Source organism: Plasmopara halstedii (assembly GCF_900000015.1).
Source record: "Plasmopara halstedii genome assembly, contig: Scaffold_42, whole genome shotgun sequence".
In the NCBI taxonomy this organism is placed as follows: Eukaryota; Oomycota; class Peronosporomycetes; order Peronosporales; family Peronosporaceae; genus Plasmopara; species Plasmopara halstedii.
In genome coordinates this window covers 790,918-808,984 of record NW_020186963.1, presented here as the reverse complement: position 1 = coordinate 808,984, position 18,067 = coordinate 790,918, and the positions used below count along the sequence as shown (strand labels likewise).

At 43.8% G+C, this 18,067-nt stretch overlaps 3 protein-coding genes across 3 annotated transcripts; 2 read left to right on the top strand and 1 right to left on the bottom strand.

Annotated features, from left to right (window-relative positions):
• Positions 1-6,796: 6,796 nt before the first annotated feature.
• On the top strand, positions 6,797-7,005 carry PHALS_09535 (uncharacterized protein; the record flags this gene model as incomplete). Its single annotated transcript, XM_024723903.1, has 2 exons — positions 6,797-6,928; positions 6,979-7,005. 2 exons carry the CDS (start codon positions 6,797-6,799, stop codon positions 7,003-7,005), a joined length of 159 nt encoding a protein of 52 aa, XP_024571782.1.
• A 2,427-nt stretch (positions 7,006-9,432) lies between these two features.
• PHALS_09534 (uncharacterized protein) lies at positions 9,433-9,720 on the bottom strand (the record flags this gene model as incomplete). The annotated part of the gene is made up of 2 exons (XM_024723892.1): positions 9,433-9,459; positions 9,550-9,720. The coding sequence occupies 2 exons, from the start codon at positions 9,718-9,720 to the stop codon at positions 9,433-9,435; spliced, it is 198 nt and encodes a 65-aa protein (XP_024571781.1).
• Positions 9,721-16,296: 6,576 nt separating this feature from the next.
• On the top strand, positions 16,297-16,770 carry PHALS_09533 (reverse transcriptase; the record flags this gene model as incomplete). The annotated part of the gene is made up of 1 exon (XM_024723881.1): positions 16,297-16,770. The coding sequence occupies one exon, from the start codon at positions 16,297-16,299 to the stop codon at positions 16,768-16,770; it is 474 nt and encodes a 157-aa protein (XP_024571780.1).
• Positions 16,771-18,067: the final 1,297 nt, after the last annotated feature.

Sequence of the window (18,067 nt, the reverse complement as noted above, 5' to 3'; positions counted from 1 at the left end):
ATTTGTAAACTGACCGGTACAGAGGACATTCATAACATCATGTAATAAAGTCACAGGTGCATAAGGGATTCGTCTGTCCTCATTATGCACATCGAAGATTATATGTACCACAGAGATCCACCCACCTTAATGTAATGGCTAGGTGCTGTTCGTAAAATACTACGTTTTCATTTGACCGTTGGAAATACTGTGAGTACTTCTTGCTCGATCCGCCCAGCTGCGTCATATCAAGACTAGCTGACATGGTTGTTATAACACAAACTGCTTGTGATTATACACCACAGCGAAAAGCCTCAACGCCGTTGTTCCTTAAGGCCATGGCGCTCAGCGAGGGGTGGATCATGGGATGAACGAAAAGCTCGCTAATTCCCGCGATGCAGCCGAGGTGCCCTCAATTACGGTTATCCTGATACTTGTGCCCTTACTCAAAAATATGGCCAAATGCATTACCGGTCAATAGAAACTACTCAAGAATGAGGCGTTCTGTAAGCTCCACGTTAATATTTGTGCACACCATTTCGCCCCCCTCCAATCGAAAATATACGAAGGCGTGTGATTTGATAGCACCTGCTCCGCGAGCCAAACTCGTCAGTTAGCACATGCGAAAGCTTCAATGTACTTGGTAGGCGTATTTTTTTTTAATTTTATCAAAATTTGCTTGTCAATGCGGATCACTTACATGTGGGCTTTCCTCTCAAGACAAAAGTAATATAAGGTCTTGAAAGTTGCTCCGAGAGACTTCTGACCCCGCAAGTAAAAACGTATTTCTTGCGACAAGAGCAATAAAGGTTAAATAAGCCAGTACTTGTAGATACCATATTTCTGGCTTTTGGTGTGGGTAAATGTGCCGAATCGTGCCTTACTCAATACACGCACTAAGTGATGACGGCACCTGGGTCCTCTCACCCATCTTACGGTCAATCAGGTCAGCTTTGGTAAAGTATACGTACAGTCATTATTTATAGGTTGATATCGCTAAATTACCACGAGGTGAATGCTTACCTCTCCAAATGCTTGCTGTTGGTAGACAATTTCTTTTGTAAAAGTGCAATGGGACGCCTTGCTTTCTGGTTAAGTAAGCATTTAATTTCGGTATCGCAAATAAACATAGATTAGATTCCCGTGCTATAACCAGGACTGAATTGAGGGTCCTTAAGATAAACAACACTGTTAGTGTGCTGCCCAATTTTAAATGTACATAGATTTGATATTAGTGCTGCTTAGACAATACAAATATATAAGATTTACTCTTCCCTATAAAAACTACTTTTATCTAACATTCAGCCAGTAGCCACCGTTTATCAATTTTTAATAATTTGATATTCAGCTACTTTCTTGCACCGGCTTGAATGTGTAATTCGTGTATTTGCACCGTTTTTTTAATTGTACCAATTGTGAAAGGTCTTAATACATGAAATAACAGGCTCACTCCGTTGCAAACGCTCCAAATTAGATGAGGAACACTGCGGCTCTCACATTCATTTTGCCTTTAAAGAAAACGGTCACAAGTGAGCACTCCTCGAGCGAACACTAAGCGTGGGGTTGTACTTCACTTTATGCACTCCACCGTGCTCTTTTGAGATTACCAGCATTGAGAGTTTGCTCTCGCGCACCATTTCAGTGGCTCAACAAGCCTCTGGTAAGAAGGGTGGCTGCGATCGACACGCTGAGATAGAACTCGATGTGATTGCCGAGGCGTTTTCTAATAAAAATGGCCCGGTTACTTCCTGCTTCGTACTTATCACCTGTGACCTCACCTGGTCATACACGACCTAGTCGCTTCTAAAGAGTTGCAATATGCGCTCAGCCTTCGTGCTAAATGTTTCTCGGACTCCGTGTGCTTTTTCATCGGCGAAATGTGTCCATACTTCCTCATGGAGCTCAAGACGATGTCAAGCTACTTAGAAACAAACTAAACTTGCTCAAGAGCTCATTTTGCTCTATTGCAACATCAAATCAACGCTGATGACGCCGAGGCCACGGTTTTACACATTTGAGGTCACTCGCTGCTTTGGTAAGAAATTCTATATGTATGTGAGTGTGGGCTTTTCCTTACATCCAGAGCAAAAGGAGCACGAGAAAGTCGCTCACTTGAATCTCTTAAGAACACACGCAGATCTCCACTTCTTTGAGGTACCATTTGCCTTTGAGTTGCAGCGGTTTGTAAAATCTGATTCCTTCATTAGTGATGCCATTTGTGAATTCAAAGCTGGCAGAAGGCCTATAATATACCGAAGTCAGTTCGTGCCCTGGGTGAGGAAAAGACGCTGTCTCAATCGCCTTAAAGCTGCCTAAGTTAGTTTAGTAAGGCAGACTACAGTCTAAAGCGTTGTCTCGTGCATGATTTTGCAAAGTACAAAGCAAAATGCGGGCGTCAATATGAGAATCCATCACCTCAATTTTCTGCTGCCGACAGACCGACGGTATTAATTATCGCAAGGTCGGTCATCACTCACTTGTAAAAAGCCGGCTGCGACAAACGACTTTGTCTCTTTTTTGAGGGAAATAAACCGAGTGTGCATAAGGTCGTAAAACCCCCCAGCACCAGGACGACACCCGCGCTTTCATTTTGAGAATGAGGTTTTTACTTCATCAATCGCTGGTGTAGTCCTGGTGGGCCCAGCGGAACCCCCAAACATCCACGTGAAGTAAACTGCTCATATTGTCAGCGCTGCCTGAAAAGATCGACCCTACTGAGGCAAGCTCTCGTGATTTTTCTTGGTTGTGACGACATTTAACAATTCCCGATAGTGACATCTTGCGTCCGAGACTGCTATGTGCAATATCTCGAGTTTGCTTTCTGAACTTCGCCATCACACTGCAGTCCAGCACCATGTCGCTGCTTTGGAGCATAGGATTTCGTAGCTTATGGGTATGATACAGACGATGCTTCGATTTACAACAGAGCTCTTCACTTCTGTCTTGCTTGTAGGAGTGGGGCGGTAATATGGCTGTAGTAAGTCCACATTGAGCGCTATTTGCGTTCGCATTCTTTTGAATAGTATTATTCAATCCCTCCTTCATCTCAACCGTGACCAGTCCGACGTAACACAGTGGCAACTAAGACTCATAGGCCGCATACATGCATATGTAGGTAAATTAATTGTAATTAAGCTTTCTCCCCACTACATATTCGTGTGTGTGTGTGTTCCACCTTCCTCTGACATCGCCGTGTTGCTTTTGGTTGACGTGATTCTCAGCCATAGCCTCCCAAACCCAAAGCACGGCGTTCAATCTTATTGATATGGAACCACTAATTTTACCTTGAAGTTTCGCTGGGCTGATTCAAATCTGATCACCTCATTGAAAGACCAAAGCAACTATTTGGCGGTGGTAAGGGCATTTGAAATTTATCCTCATCGCACATTAATGTGGAATAAGTCAAAAGAGGCGCGTACTGTGCTCTTCACCGCAAACTTAATGAGTGGGAGCAACTCGCTCCCTTGGTCTCTCCGTGCAAAACTTTCGAGAGATATCCTCTACAATGCAATAATGCGATTCGTTCCACCATTCAATTCTGATGGTTAGAAGTTTGCTTTTCCAATCTGTTGCCGATTACCTCCAACAACGATCGTCGAAACCTTGCTTTATAGCGTATATGTCAAATCGATATAATAATAATCGGCAATCCATGCTGACCTAATGCTTTGTCGCTTAACAGCTGCTGTATCCACAACGGTCCCAATATTGCTGGCAGCAGCTAAGCAAACCATTTTACTCAGAAGAAAGATAAGGAGCATAATATTGATACAATTTTGAGACTTCCGGAAGCTTCTTTTGAATGATTAACAATAAAGTAAATATTTTTGACCTGCCAGCTTGCTGCTGGTATTGGCACGCTGACCATGGTGCAACCTCATACGGCGTGAGTTTAGTGCTGACAAGTTTCACAAATACTTCATAATGCGCTTTCATGTTAGGCTGCCAGTACGAATCATTCATCGACAAGATGGTATTTTCTTTTCCAATGTGATCACCAATTTCGAACTTCGTACAGCATATAATCAGGTAGGCGCCATTAAACACAGAGTGTCGAGTAGTTCAGTACTTTAATACAAAAAGCTTCCAGATATTAATTCAGGCGTGCATCCGCACGCTTCGATGGAGCGATATATGGGCTCTCAAATCCTTAAACCATTAAAAGATGTCAGCAGCGCAACAAACTTTATGTTCGATTTCTATGCTATACGCATCGTTTAACCGATCGTAAGTGTGACAGGCGACGATTGATTTCCGGGGCGACGCAAAAGCCCATTCTCAACCACATCTAGCGAGCCCGTCATATACCATATCTCGAGTTTAATCAGTAAAATATTTATAATGTTGCCATCATCTTTTTAAAAATGCGGTGATGTGACGACGTCGCTGTGCGCAAGGACGCATGAGCCATATGACTCACACAAACAAATAAGAGCCTCAAAAATGCAAAGTTGACAAGCGCATACTTCATTGTAGTTGTTTCTTTGAAAATTAGGGTACATTTTCGTTTACGCTTCAAGCTGGCAAGATTTAATCGCCATCACGTATTATAATCTGCTGAAAAATATACATCCAACTACGAAAGCCGAAGCGTTGCAGACGACATGAATTTGTCACTCTTGATTTGAATGAGCTTGGATCAGGGCACGAATGTGGTAATTATTAATAGCCATTACGCCATGCAAGTGAGCACTATTTGAAATCCGTTTCAAGTCGATTGGCATGAGGACATGGGGTAGGCGTGATATACACTATATTTGTAAGTATATGGCCTGACCAAACCACTTCCTCAATTAAACTTTGAACAGAGGCACTGACAGTGCTGCTCAGTAAGGCAACACTGAAATGGAATTTCATCGGCGCTGATGATGCATTTGACGAAATTGACAAGTAGCTTCCTTATGCGCATGCATTCGAGCACCGCTCAGGGTTGTGCACAAACAGGTTTGTGCACGATCAGAATATGGCCTGAACAGCTGTGCAACCAGACAATTGAGCGTCACTAGTGCATTAACCAATTCCTGCGGTGAAATCAGCCACACTAACAGGATCTCGCTCGGAGTACTCACTACAGTGAGAGGGATATTGCTGTCTCACATCAGTAGAAGAAAATAACCATCAACTAAATTGATGGCAACCAACGAAGTACCGATGGCGTGCTTTATCCAGTCCATCCTTTTAGGTATTGAATTTTGCGCCAGTATCGTAGCTTCATTAGCTGATGAATACCGCAAGTCGTTCAGTCACTAATTCCGGCTCCTGACTTGGCAATCGCGCTAATTAAGTAGATACAGAGGATTGATTGGGATGCTAAAATGTCTTGTAAACAGATAATCAAGCACCTGGTACTCTATCCTCACACACTTTACAGTTTTAATACGACTTGGTAGTCGAATTAAGATTAAGTGCTACCAAGTGCGACAAGGTCGCCGTGTACCTCGCACATAGGAAAAATAGAATCCTTGTGTCCGCCTCGACCAACTTAGACGAACGCTCTATCGTTGATGGAAATTAGAGGGCTTCTGATAACGTAGTATTTTTGCTCATCCAGTAAAAAAAGACTTACTTAACATTGAGGTATATAACAAATTCTGAATGTGTATGTTTGCCGCTTAACATGTAGCTAGCATAGTACGTATCCTCTGTATTCTTCCTTTTCAGAATTCCATTCCCTTATCCCGAACAACACTGAATCTAATACTCTTGCACATCGGTGATTTGAGCTTGGCTCTAATCACAGGGACACTAGCAACAATAGTGTAAGACCATAAGAAAATACGCAGATCGTTTCGGTCAAAGTGTTTGATAGATGGCCGATTTCTGCGACAGACGCTAGTCATGACTATTAGAGCGAGTCGACGTGCCGGCGTAAGACAAAATGCTTACACGAGTCAGCTCGTCCTCTTCTGTCTTAGTTTTATCCCACGTGAAATTATATATCGACCGGAGCATTTACCAGTGATGTAACAAGTATCTGCTGAAGTCGAAGGTTTACCCTTAATTCATAATAACGACAGTCTGGGGGTCCACTATGAGAAGATATCGCTCAGTTTGGTGGTGCTTACAGCTTGCAGCCTTGATCTTTATCTCCCTATGATAGGAGACTTGGTCCTTAGGTAAAGGAGTTCATCACTAGCAATCAAAGTAACCTTATTTAGGCTCGAGAATTGGCCGATAGCTGTACGAGTAAGCTCACGAGATTATTCAGAGCTGATACCAGCACGAATTGAAGCTGAAGGTTGTTGTCCTCTTCGACAGCGACTTTACGTTTTCCATGGCTCGTGGCGCTCCAATCGGATTATACCAAGGCTGTGAGCATATATCGATTTGAGGTCTAAGCCTCAGCACGTTTGCACCCTAGCAATCTCATTATCAGGATGTCAAAAAAGTTATGATTCGTTGACATGTGCATTTATAGCAAGAAGCACATATGTAATATAATAGATCAGACAATTGGCTGAGTCTTGAAGCACAACGAGCTCGCAACCCACTATAGAGTGGAGTCTGACCTTATTTCAGGCTTAGAGTTTAATCAGCATGTTCGTCAGTATGACCATAAATGATATCAGCATAAATTGAAAGCAGACGTGAGTGCCCGTTTCGACGTCAACATCGCGCTTCTTCGCAAAACCAAGCATTGAGCGACACTCTAGTCCGACGTCTGTTTCGTCGGTATGACGATGAAAGATATCAGCATAAGTTGAAAGCAGACGTGAGTGCCCACTTCAACGTCAACATCGCGCTACTTCGCAAAATCAAACATTAAACGACGCTCTAGTCTGACGTCTGTTAATCTGAAACAGGATCAAAGCCGCAAATGATGTATGGTGTTAATTCTTCTTTTCATAATGCTCAAAGTCGAGGTTTGAAATGTCAACACTTTCCAGGTGACAATGCCAACAATACGATTTTAATGGCTGCTGATTATATCGGAGCTGCTGAAATAGCTGTAAGCGTAACGCCTGCAAAGTTTTACTGTGGGTTTGTACACTCTCACAGGGTGAAAATAACACGCTCTATTACTGACTGCAACCGAACCCTGGCGTAAGTGGTGTGTATCTTGACCTAGTTCGGGGAGGTACCTGATTCGATACCAAACGTTCGTCACATTTTCAGCAGCTGATAAATCATGTCACATACGTTAGTGGTGCTTCAAGACGTGCTACAGCGTCATAGGATCGAATAAAGGAGGTTGGATATAGGTCACAAAATTTATGAGCAATCACACCCCTGTGTCACGACTGCCCTGCAACCCGCACCAAATTGGGTGTGCGATAGTTGGGTTGGAGGAGACTTAACTGACCAAATAGGACACATAGTGTAATATAGGGTACGGCACCCGGTTTTAAAATGGGTCGGATAGCTACCAGCACCCCGCAGTAGCGAAACCTTACCCCTAGCGTGTTGATTTAGCTGAACTCTCTTATATTGACTGCAGATCCATGTTAAGAGCGTCGTCTCGGACGCGGAACTGTTTCTGAGGGGTCGAGTCGATCAAATTTGTTATCATGACGTAAAAAAGTTATTATCGGCCCTACTGAAGGGCGCTATAATTTATGCGCTTGTCAGCAACTACACTAAGCCTTTCAGGAAAAATCAAGGTCATTCGAGATGACACCGACTTCATCGCCAGAATCTTCGCAGAAAGCCTATCTAATCTCCGCATCAGAGAGATTTAAAATAGTATACTCTTGGGCTACCACCAGCTAAATATCTACCACTCTTTTTTTCATTACCGTAGTCTCGAATATTTATATGCGTGCTCTTCATAAATCGGCTGCGACACGTAATAATCCCATTGGAACATGACCCGGCATCAGTTGTCAGCGGTTCACATACTCAACACCCGCAACCCGCATAATACTTCTTGCAGAACGGGTGACACCTGGGATTCGAGGTATATACGACATACACTACACCTCGAGTACCGGCTTCGAGAAACCGTACGGCCGTGTGAATCGACCAACTGGTGGGCTACTGAACTTTGAAGAGATATGTATTCGGAGGGTGAAGCCACTGTTTACGTTGGCGGAATTGTGCTTAGATGTCAGCGGCAATATTATCGTTGTGATGTAGCCCACTCGCGGAGTAAAGAAAGGTTCTTCGCGAGTGACGCGATCTACCCATTCCGCCTTGCTTTCAAGCAACAAACAACTCGAGCTCGTCTAGTGTCCTGCCAAATATGTGGCGACAGATATAATGTGGACATGACGACAATACAACTATTCAAATTCAACCGAACTCTCTACGCATACTTGAAAAGGCGGATCTTTGGTTCAACTTTGCGTTGACGCCACCTCGCACTCAATACGCTTCGACAACAACCAGCCTGGCGCGCTGGTCATCATTAGCTTGCAGCCGAACACATCTGTTGATTACCTCGTACTGGCTGTACACTACCTGAAGGTGAGCCGTGTTCTGACTCTCGATCAGCGATCGCTTCATTTAACGTCAATACCCAATCCACCTGCTTCTGGCCGGTGTGTGCATGTTCTACACCAAGTGTTTTGGCTAGTTTTTAAGTTTGCTGATCCATCCAACGACACCCTCGCCTTTGAATATGACCTACACGACTGTCGAATTCCATTTGTTTCTGCTGTCGTGGGAGAGCCCAGCTAACTTTTTAGCTACCTAGACGGGACGGTCTTAACGCATATTGGGTCAAGGAGAGGCGTGAACTAAGACACTGACCCCACAACTCCCCCATACCACTGTGTGTATGTTTGACGATGCTCTCAGACAATAGATACCAGCTCTGGAAATATAAAATCAATCCGCCCGCGCGCTCTCGTAATGAATATCGATACCGCTGGTCCGATGTAGCCTAAAGACAAAGGGCATCTCCATGACTCGTTGATTATGTTTGCTAGAATAATATTAATTACGATGTAGCTTTTGACCTAGCAGATCTGAGATAAAAACACGGCCCTGCTTTGTCAGATGAAGCAACTTTTTTACCAGCTGAACTCTCGCAAAAGTGCTCGAGACAACATATCCACAACTCTAACCGCTGTGGCCGTAGAGCGTTTCGGAACCTATGACTTTAGACACTTCGATCGATAGACCTTAAATAATATTTGAGGACTCAATAGAACTAATCACGAGACATCCGTCTCGGTTACATATGGTAGTCCAGGCGTCAAGAACGACACAGCTTTAGAATCACGATCTCTTAATCCGCAAGTTCAGAAATTAGAGAGCCATCATAGATTCTATCATGTATATTAACGTTAAGAAGACCAGGTTTTCTCGCCGATAAAAAGACATGCAATGATATCAGAATCCGCAGATGAAGCTCCACACTCGATGGATTTGTCTCTTAGCTGTGGCAGCTTGTGCTCAGCTGATCAGCACAAGGATCAAAGACTATTTCAGGCGAAGTTTTTGCTCAATATCAATGAAAGCGGCACAGTCGTGTTTGCTTTTGACGAGAAACGACCCCCCCAGCTTCATTTATCGCTCCCTTGGCATAACCAGGATCTAGACAAGCATTAACAGAAGGAATATCCAGACCGTCGATTAAAATGTAATTTGATTGACGACATTCTCCGCGTCCAGGCTTCATCGCACCATATCTGCAGACAGCATTGGAATCTGCTTGTCATTCATCCATATCATGACTATTTTCGCTGCATCTCCATTGCAGAGAATATAAAATGCTACAGTCTGTGTGATAATTTGTACATCACTGGACAGCACCTTCAAGCAGATACGAAGTATGGTCCGAATTGTATCTCCCATGCGACGGGAATCGCAAACGATCCGCTCATACTTCGCGCAGATTTTCGGTTTGTATGCTCCAATCAGGGGTAAATTTAAGGGCCTGAAGGACCAACAGGACTAAAATTTTTACATTATACAATATCAAGTATGAATATTATCTGTATTGCTTGACGCAAGATTGATCGCCCACTGGTACAACTGATTTTTTTTTCTTTTATGGAGCCCCACAACCTCAAAAGACCGTATACACACATTTTATTTTGCTAATTGAATGCAATCGTACGAGAGGTGCAAGGTATAATGAAACAAAATTATACCACTTACCCTGCTTAAATCTATCTCGATTGTACAAGAAGCAATAGGTAGAAGCACGCAAAATTGGGTATTTACCACATGACATATCCCACTAGGATGTGGGCAGCACTAAGATTCAATTTTGCGAAAAAGAGCGCCGCGTGCGCTTGAAGTCTCTCTACATTTTGCTCTTTACCGTCCTTGCTTTCCTAATCATAATTGCACCGGATGTTCCCTCATGTACGCTTAAAACAGATGTCTCAGCGAACCTCGTAAAATGGCATACTCCGCGCTAAAGACGCTGTCAAAACAATCTTGACGAGGATGAGAAAGATGTTTTCTAAGAGAAATTTAGCAATGACTCTTCTAGTCAGAACCAGATACCTCTTCCCACACAAAAACACACGGCATGGACCTGCATCAAGAAAGAGACACTTAATGCGCTCAGTGTCTCTTCTGCAAGAGCTACAAAATTTATGCCTTAGTTCAATGGCGGGAAATGTTGCGATAAGGCATTGTTAAAATCATGACGGTGCTCAAAAAGGTACCGACGGGTGATGCAAACAGTCTAGCTTGCTTATCTAAAGGCGCAAATGGTAAACCGAATCTTGCCAAAACCACCATTTCGTCGCAATTTTAATTGTCTGAAGCTGGTTGCCGCGTTGATGTTGAGCCATTCCACTCGTCTATGTTTGTCGGTGCACCATTTAGGTTAAGAGGGATCGCCAGAAAGTTTCACCGGGAGCGCATTATGACCCCAAAGGTCACAATCACTAATTGGACGAGAGTGTTGATAAATACTACACTCGAATCACGAACTAGGTGAGTATGAATTGGGTCTCACCTGCGGCACAGCTTTTCAAGACAAGTTCAGTGAAGCAGATGTCAAGCTAGAGTGTTTTTAACTGCTGGATCTTGCGAAGAGCAAAGCTCGACACGCCAGTCAGGGTAGAAAATCATCATCATCCCCAGTTCGTGGTGCTGACAGCTCCATTCGTCTTCCTATGACAGACTTTAGGCTACTAATCAAGTACGAGCTATGTTTGCGATTGCTCTGTTGAAATGGGAGAAAGACCCTCACCATTTAAGCTTATAGGAGTTCAAGCTCCTACTTCTGCAACACTTCCGCGTGCCATTACCGCCTATGACCTTGCACACCCTCAGTATATAACTTTTCTGCAAAAGAAACATGGTCGCCCATGGTAGCCCTCTTCCCCTTATATTGCTGATGACCATGGTTGCCCACTAGCCCGCAATTTCCACGTGAAACGAGTCACCTTTTTCACATCGATCAGCGATGGCGAAAATCATTTTTTTCTGTAGCTGTCTCTCATTATCCGTGTTGGATGTATTGGCACGCTGACTTTCCTTACAATTCTCAGCGTGTGTCCAAATCTACTATAGTCCTGGACTCGGATGTTCGCTCTCTAAGCTACTATAAAACTAATGTGTTTAGAGTTGCGACTCAAGGAAATGTGGCAAGTTGCTCCTTATACAAAAATCACATCTGACTAGCTCAAAAGACCGAGATAGACTAAAGGAATTAGTACCCCGGAAGATGTATTTCCATTCTTCCGTGGATACTTAGGGTATAACTTAATCTCATCTTTACTTCAGATGCAAACGGACCGGCATAGCTTGGTCGCAACTTAGTCTTGTAGTAATACTAAAAGTTTGTGCAGGTGATATGCATTCAGCAAATTCTATGCCTCATAAGATATTCGGGTATTTTCTGCCTGCCTCTAGCATAGTTTTATTGTTTTTACACATCAGGATGATGACTGAGCCACAGGGTCGCGTACTTTCGGCATGGAACTCAATCTCATTCAGATAAATTGCATGTTTTGCTTCTATTTAAAGCCGAGCTGATATCAGCAAGTCAGCTTTAGTCAACAGCATCCCCATAAAATTGGTGCTACTTCGTAGTGGTGTCAATTACACAATAGGTTTCCACGATAATTTATGTAACACAGGTTTGAGCCTGTGGTTCATAAACAACATTATACAACGCAAACTCTCTGAGTGGTAGCGACTCGATCCGGCACCGTGGTCTCTTCACAAATGCACTTCTGAGACTACCCGTCTCCACTCAATTCACGCGTTCGCGGATGTTCAGAAATTTTTTATTTCTAATTTGTTGTCGACCATTTTCAATGTTGTTTGCCAAAATCTCGTTGTAAAGTGCGAATCTCGATAAGATAAATCGCTACCGGCGAAGCGTGTAAGAAAACACATTGCCGAGGAGCAGCTTGTCTTTGTTCTCACCTGTAAGACCATTGCTGACAGCAGCGAGATAAGTCATTTTGCCGGTTCGTAAAGAACGCATGCTGGTACTATAGAGCCCTTTTTTTGGAAAGACCGAAATGTGAGGTAATTACTTATAGTCTGTCAACAATCTACCCGAACCGGTAGGCTGGCGAAATGTGCCGCCGTATGCTGCGAGTGTTTCACCCGTTGGCATGTCTTACATGCTCGCACATTTGTGCTTACCCCTTTTACATGTTAAACAGCCGATACAAAGCGTTCACTAAGCACAATATATTCAATCTCTTGAGGTGGCTACTGAAAAAATATCATTTGCTTCATACATTGTTCCGTATCGGATGTCCTGGTCGTGTGTCATCAGGGTCCAGTGGTCCAGAAATATGATACGGTAAGCCCTGAAAAAATAAATAGTAATGCAGCTTGTAACCACGCGAATTTATAAAGCGAAACCTGAGTTTTAAACTCATCGCCTCTTGAAACTTTTAGCTACGCAACTCATATCTGACCCGTACAATCTGCGTATCGTCTTATCAATTTGCGATATCACCACTGTGAATGCGACAGTCTGTCAAAGCGACGCGAAGCGCATCAGCCATCACAGAAACTAACTTGGCTTATAACTTCTTTCAAATATATACTTGGCAAAAAGAAGTGATCATCTTTCACTTCATTGTGAGAAATGTGGTACCGACGTTGCTACGTGCAGCGACCCATACAAGGTATCGATCACAAACGGCTTAGAGCCAAGTAGGTTCATCTAGATATGGGCATACGTTGTTGCTAGTGGCCCTCGGAATGAATGGGGCGGTACTCATCATCAGATTTAATCATGGAGAAACTCAAACACGATGGTGCGTTCATTTAAATTGTTATCTGCTTGGAGTATTGCACAGTTTATTGCAAAAACAGATGCGACACAGATGACGAGAAATGGTCGATCTGGATTCATTTGTAGCCACGCGCGAGGGTTTCTTCTACAGCCGCCTCTCCTACCAGATTACTTTTTGATATAAGCTAAATCAACTACAACATTTTAACAAAATGTTCTTATCGTGATTTCGACTGAAAAAGTAATGAAATTTAGTCTTTCAATAAATTGATTATAGATCTCTCGCATCTCTAACCCAAATAGACATGCTCTCCAATAAGATTGGTGAAAGGTTTGTGCCATGATGGCAGCGTTTGCAGTATACTTGTGCGAACAGTTACCAGGCCAGGCCATTTCCTTCGCTATCGAGCTTATTGATCAGGTACTAGCCAATCCGCGATGGTTTAAACCTACGCGGAAATTGCTCGAAGGTAATGCTTGCAATGATGCAACGCAAAAAAAGATTGCATCAGCACAAAATTCATTGGACGCTAGTCTATAGTGGTGAAAAGCTCATTTAATTGTCTAAACTCGACTACTCCTCGCAAGCGATAAATGCGGCTTTTACATTCGTCTACTGTGTTAAGCACGACCATGGACAAGACTGTCGTAGAATTAGGTTTACACATAGTCATAATGTAACCTGAACAGCCGTGCCACCAGAAAAATGAACGTCGCGGGTGTGTCAGAAAATTCATGCGACATAACCAATCATTTGTGCTTCGTACACCCACGATATTTTATTCGTTGAAGTTGAAGTTCAACCTCAGTACACCCTTAATTTATAAATCAAGAACCTAAGTGTTTATTAGTTTAAACCTCTAAGAGCCCTTGGGGTGTTTTGCACGTAGCTAGGAACCATAACTCATTTTTAATTCAGTTGCAAATTTATTTTTAAGGTATGAAGTCGTTCTTCTTCCCTCCAACTCGGACTGTCCTTCTCCCTCCACGTCGGGATTCACTTCCTCGTCGCACAAGCGTGTGTGTTGTGTTTGAGTGACTATTTGTGAACAGCGCCCTCTTACTCTTGGTCGCACTTGTTGGTCTTTCCAACGACACTCGATTTTGATTTGACGACGCTGCTGTTGAGCACGTCGCGCATTCCAGGCCAAGCCATACTCTTTTCCTTGCCCGAGTGACATGGAAAGAGTTGGGGTACAAATCGGTCCACCAGTACTGCAAGCTGTAGTGTTGATGGATGGCACTCGAGCGGATGCGAGAAGTCATCATGGAAGCTACAGTAATCAACTTGCTGCAGTTGTCTGCTCCGGATGACCAAAAGAGCGCAGTAGTCAGTAACATGCATAATGAGATTATGGAATCTCAGAAGCAGGTCGCAACCCCTGTTTCTTCGTACAAAACGATGTCTCTGAAAACTGAACGTGTCTTTGCACCGTGGTGGAGATACGAGCCTCACACACGATGGTTGGTCGAGTTGGATGCAGCAATCGCTGCAAGACAACTGCGAGACTCTTGCAGCAAGTGTTGTTCGCAGTGAACAACCTTGCGGGTCGTGCGAAGCGTTGGACGTATGGGAAGCGTTTAGCCGATCTTAACTACATTCCTCGCTTAAAAATACCTAAAATTCGAGCTTAAGAAGGCGTTTGAACTATCGCAGAGTAAATTCTGTGCCCGTGCCGAATTTTGAAGCTTCGTCGGCGAGCCAATTGACGTTTCAACGCTAGTCGTACCGTTCATGGTGGACCTGAATGATGGTCCAATCCGGAATTTAATAGTTTTGTAAAAATTCAAAGACGCTGGATGATGCCATCAACCGTGCGATGCAAGAAGAGTTCAGCATCAAGCAGGCCAAGTTCAATGGCTTCGCACCAAGGCAAGCGCGCCAGTCTGCCGGTACAAGTGATGGTCCAGAGTCAATGGACATCTCGTCTATTCCACGCCTGGAAATGAGCGTCCTCGCCGGGTCATATTTCTCGGAAGTGCAGAGTTTCTTTGCCGAGTCGGCAACAGACACAGTGTGCTCGTTCGGATGACCGCGGACGCTATAAAGATTGTTGGGTCGAACGCTCCCAAGAAAAAAAACGGAAACGACTAGTAGGGGCGGGGCTCCCTACTGGGCCCAAGAAGAGTACCGAATACACAGAATTCTGGCCCCAACGTGCATGATGCACATGTAGTTTTTATCAGTGATGGAAGTGTCATGCAAAGCGCGACTTTGATTGTCCAAGAAGTCTTTGTAGATGGCCCCGATAAATAACAACGAGCTTTAATTGACACTGGTGCGTCGAACAAGTTTGTTCGAGAGCGAGTTATGACTGGGCATGGTGTTAGCCTGCTCGATGCGAAAAGAGAGGTGATCATTCCTCTAGCGGATGGATCTAGAAAAAAGATGACAAAGCAAGTCCTTCGCTTGGCAGTGAAGTTTGAAGATATCCTAGGTGGAGATGAGTATGTCTTACTTGACCTTGATGATAAGCTTGATATCATCCTGGGCATGCCATGATTGAAGGGTCATCAGCCTAGCATTGCCTGGATGAATAACAAATCGTCGTCAACAAGTCGCGCAACGCTAAATCGAGCTGCATGACGACGAACGAGACAGTATGGGCATATGCATACTGTTACATCCGTTGAAGAAGTCACAGATGTCCCAGATGATATTGTTGTGTGCGACGCCCCCCCATGCTCACAGGACAAGCCCAACAAGACGATGGTAAAGACATCAACTGGAGGTGGAGCAGTAAATAAAGTCATGGTCGATGGTAGTATGAAGAATAGTGGAATCAGAGACAGAGATCCATCCTATGAGAAAAATAAGAAGGCCACCAAGAAGGGTTTTCCGAAAATTATTTTGCTTATCTCTGATCAAGGTGCAGGCAAAAATTGATGAAGGAAGTGCTACAAAACAAGACACTTCAAGCGAGTCCATGATTGTTGTGGCCTACAATAAAGAAGGTGACGTTGATGTTCTCCGTCACCTGAAGATTGAAAACTTTCCAAGTTCAGTCAAAATATTGTTTTACTTGCCATTGATGAGCACGAAGACGCTGAAGTGTAACCTGACGAAAGGCGAAATCCGGCATATGTGTGCAATTGTCGAAGAAAGTATCGACGATGACATCAATTATGCGGAAGTATTTGATGAGAAGACACGGAAGGAAAGTTTTTTTTAAGCGCAGTCATGAGACGCTTTAAGGACAAACTTTATGTATGGACTTGTCAAGGAATATGCTGATATATTCCTAGACAAGATGCCGGACGAATTGCCATCTGTCAGAGGCATTCGTCATGTGATTGACATACTTCCTGGTTTGAAGTATTGTATCACACGGCAGTGGCCGTTGCCAAAAGAACAAGTCATTGCGATTGACGAATTCTTTGCGCAGCGACAGAAGGCTGGTCATGTGCGTGAAAGTAAGTCTCCGTATGGTAGTCTATATTTCTCTGTGATGAAAGCCACAGATGGTTGGCGCACTGTTCACGCTTTCAATAAATTGAGCGATGCGACCATACCTGTCCAGACTCCGATTCCTCGCAAGGATATGACTCCTGATGGAATGTTTGGCAGTACTATATTCAGTGCGATCGATCTGAAAGATGGGTTTTGTCAGATACGAATGCGCGAAAGTGATACAGCACTAACTACAGTCAGTACCCCCAGTAGTATGCTGTGGAAATGATTAGTGATACCACGAGGTTCTGAAGAACGCTCCCGCGACTTTAAACAGAATGGTCACGAATCTTCTTCGTCAATTGAGGAAGTTTGCACCGAGTTACTTTGACGATATACTCGTTCATAGTAAGATAACGGTTGAGAAGTCTAATCTCGATTGTCGTCTTGATCATTTTCGTCAGGTCTTTCAAGTTATGTGAGAGAATAAACCCTACGCTAACCTTAAAATTTGCATTAGATCCCCGTTCTTGGCTGATTTATGGGCAAGAATGGCGTTCGTTTAGATCTGGAGACAGTCAAAGCTATCAAGGATTGGCCTGTGCCAAACAAGTGAAACAGCTGAGACAATGGACGGGCTTGTCCAACTATTTGCACAAATACACGCGCAACTATGCAGCGTTGATGCAGCGTTGATGCAGCGTTGATGCAGCCGCTAACAACCCTTAGAAGAACGCTGAGTGGGAATGATCTAAAGATCACCAGGCGGTATCTGCCGAAGTGAAAAAAAGTTTGAGAGAAGCTTCTTTTCTTGCGATTGCAAACCACAATAACTTTCTCATGTGGTCTGCGATGCGAGTGATTAAGCTATCGGTTATGCATTGATGCAACACGATGATGAGGGTCGAGAGCGAGTAGTTTCGTATCAGTCGCGACAACTCCGGCCTGCGGAACAGGATTATCTAGTTCATGACAAAAAGCTTCTAGCAATGAATTATGTTTGGTTAAGTTTTGTATGTACTCGCTTGGAGAGGAGCGCCTTACGATCTATACAGATCATGCCTTACTGCGTACGGCAGTAAAGACTCCTCATTTATCACAAAGAATGACTCGATGGTTTTTCTTCTTTGAGAAGTACAACTTTGTTGTACACTACGAGTCAGGCAAGACGAACATCTTAGCCGATGCGTTGTCAAGACGTCCGGACTATGATTCAAAGTTCAGAAGCGAAAACATGCTCAAGTTATGTCGACAATGCGAAGATGTTCAGACGGTCAGAATACAAGCTACGACTACAGTGCGCGAGGAAATTGTCGCAGGGTACAAATCTGATGAGGCATGTCAGGACTTGTTAAAGTATTTCAATAACCCTTCCGACAAAGCTTTGCAAGGTCTTCCGTCTCGCACAAAGTCGCGTGTTCACCGTTCTGGATTACACAACGGATTGTTGTACTATACGGGTACACAGCACGAGTTGTTGTTCCAAATGATGAAGATTCGAGTCATCGTCTCTTGTATGAGTACCACGACAGCCCTTCGGGTTGCCATCTCGAACGTGAGAAAACATTTCTCAGTCTTTCCCGGGG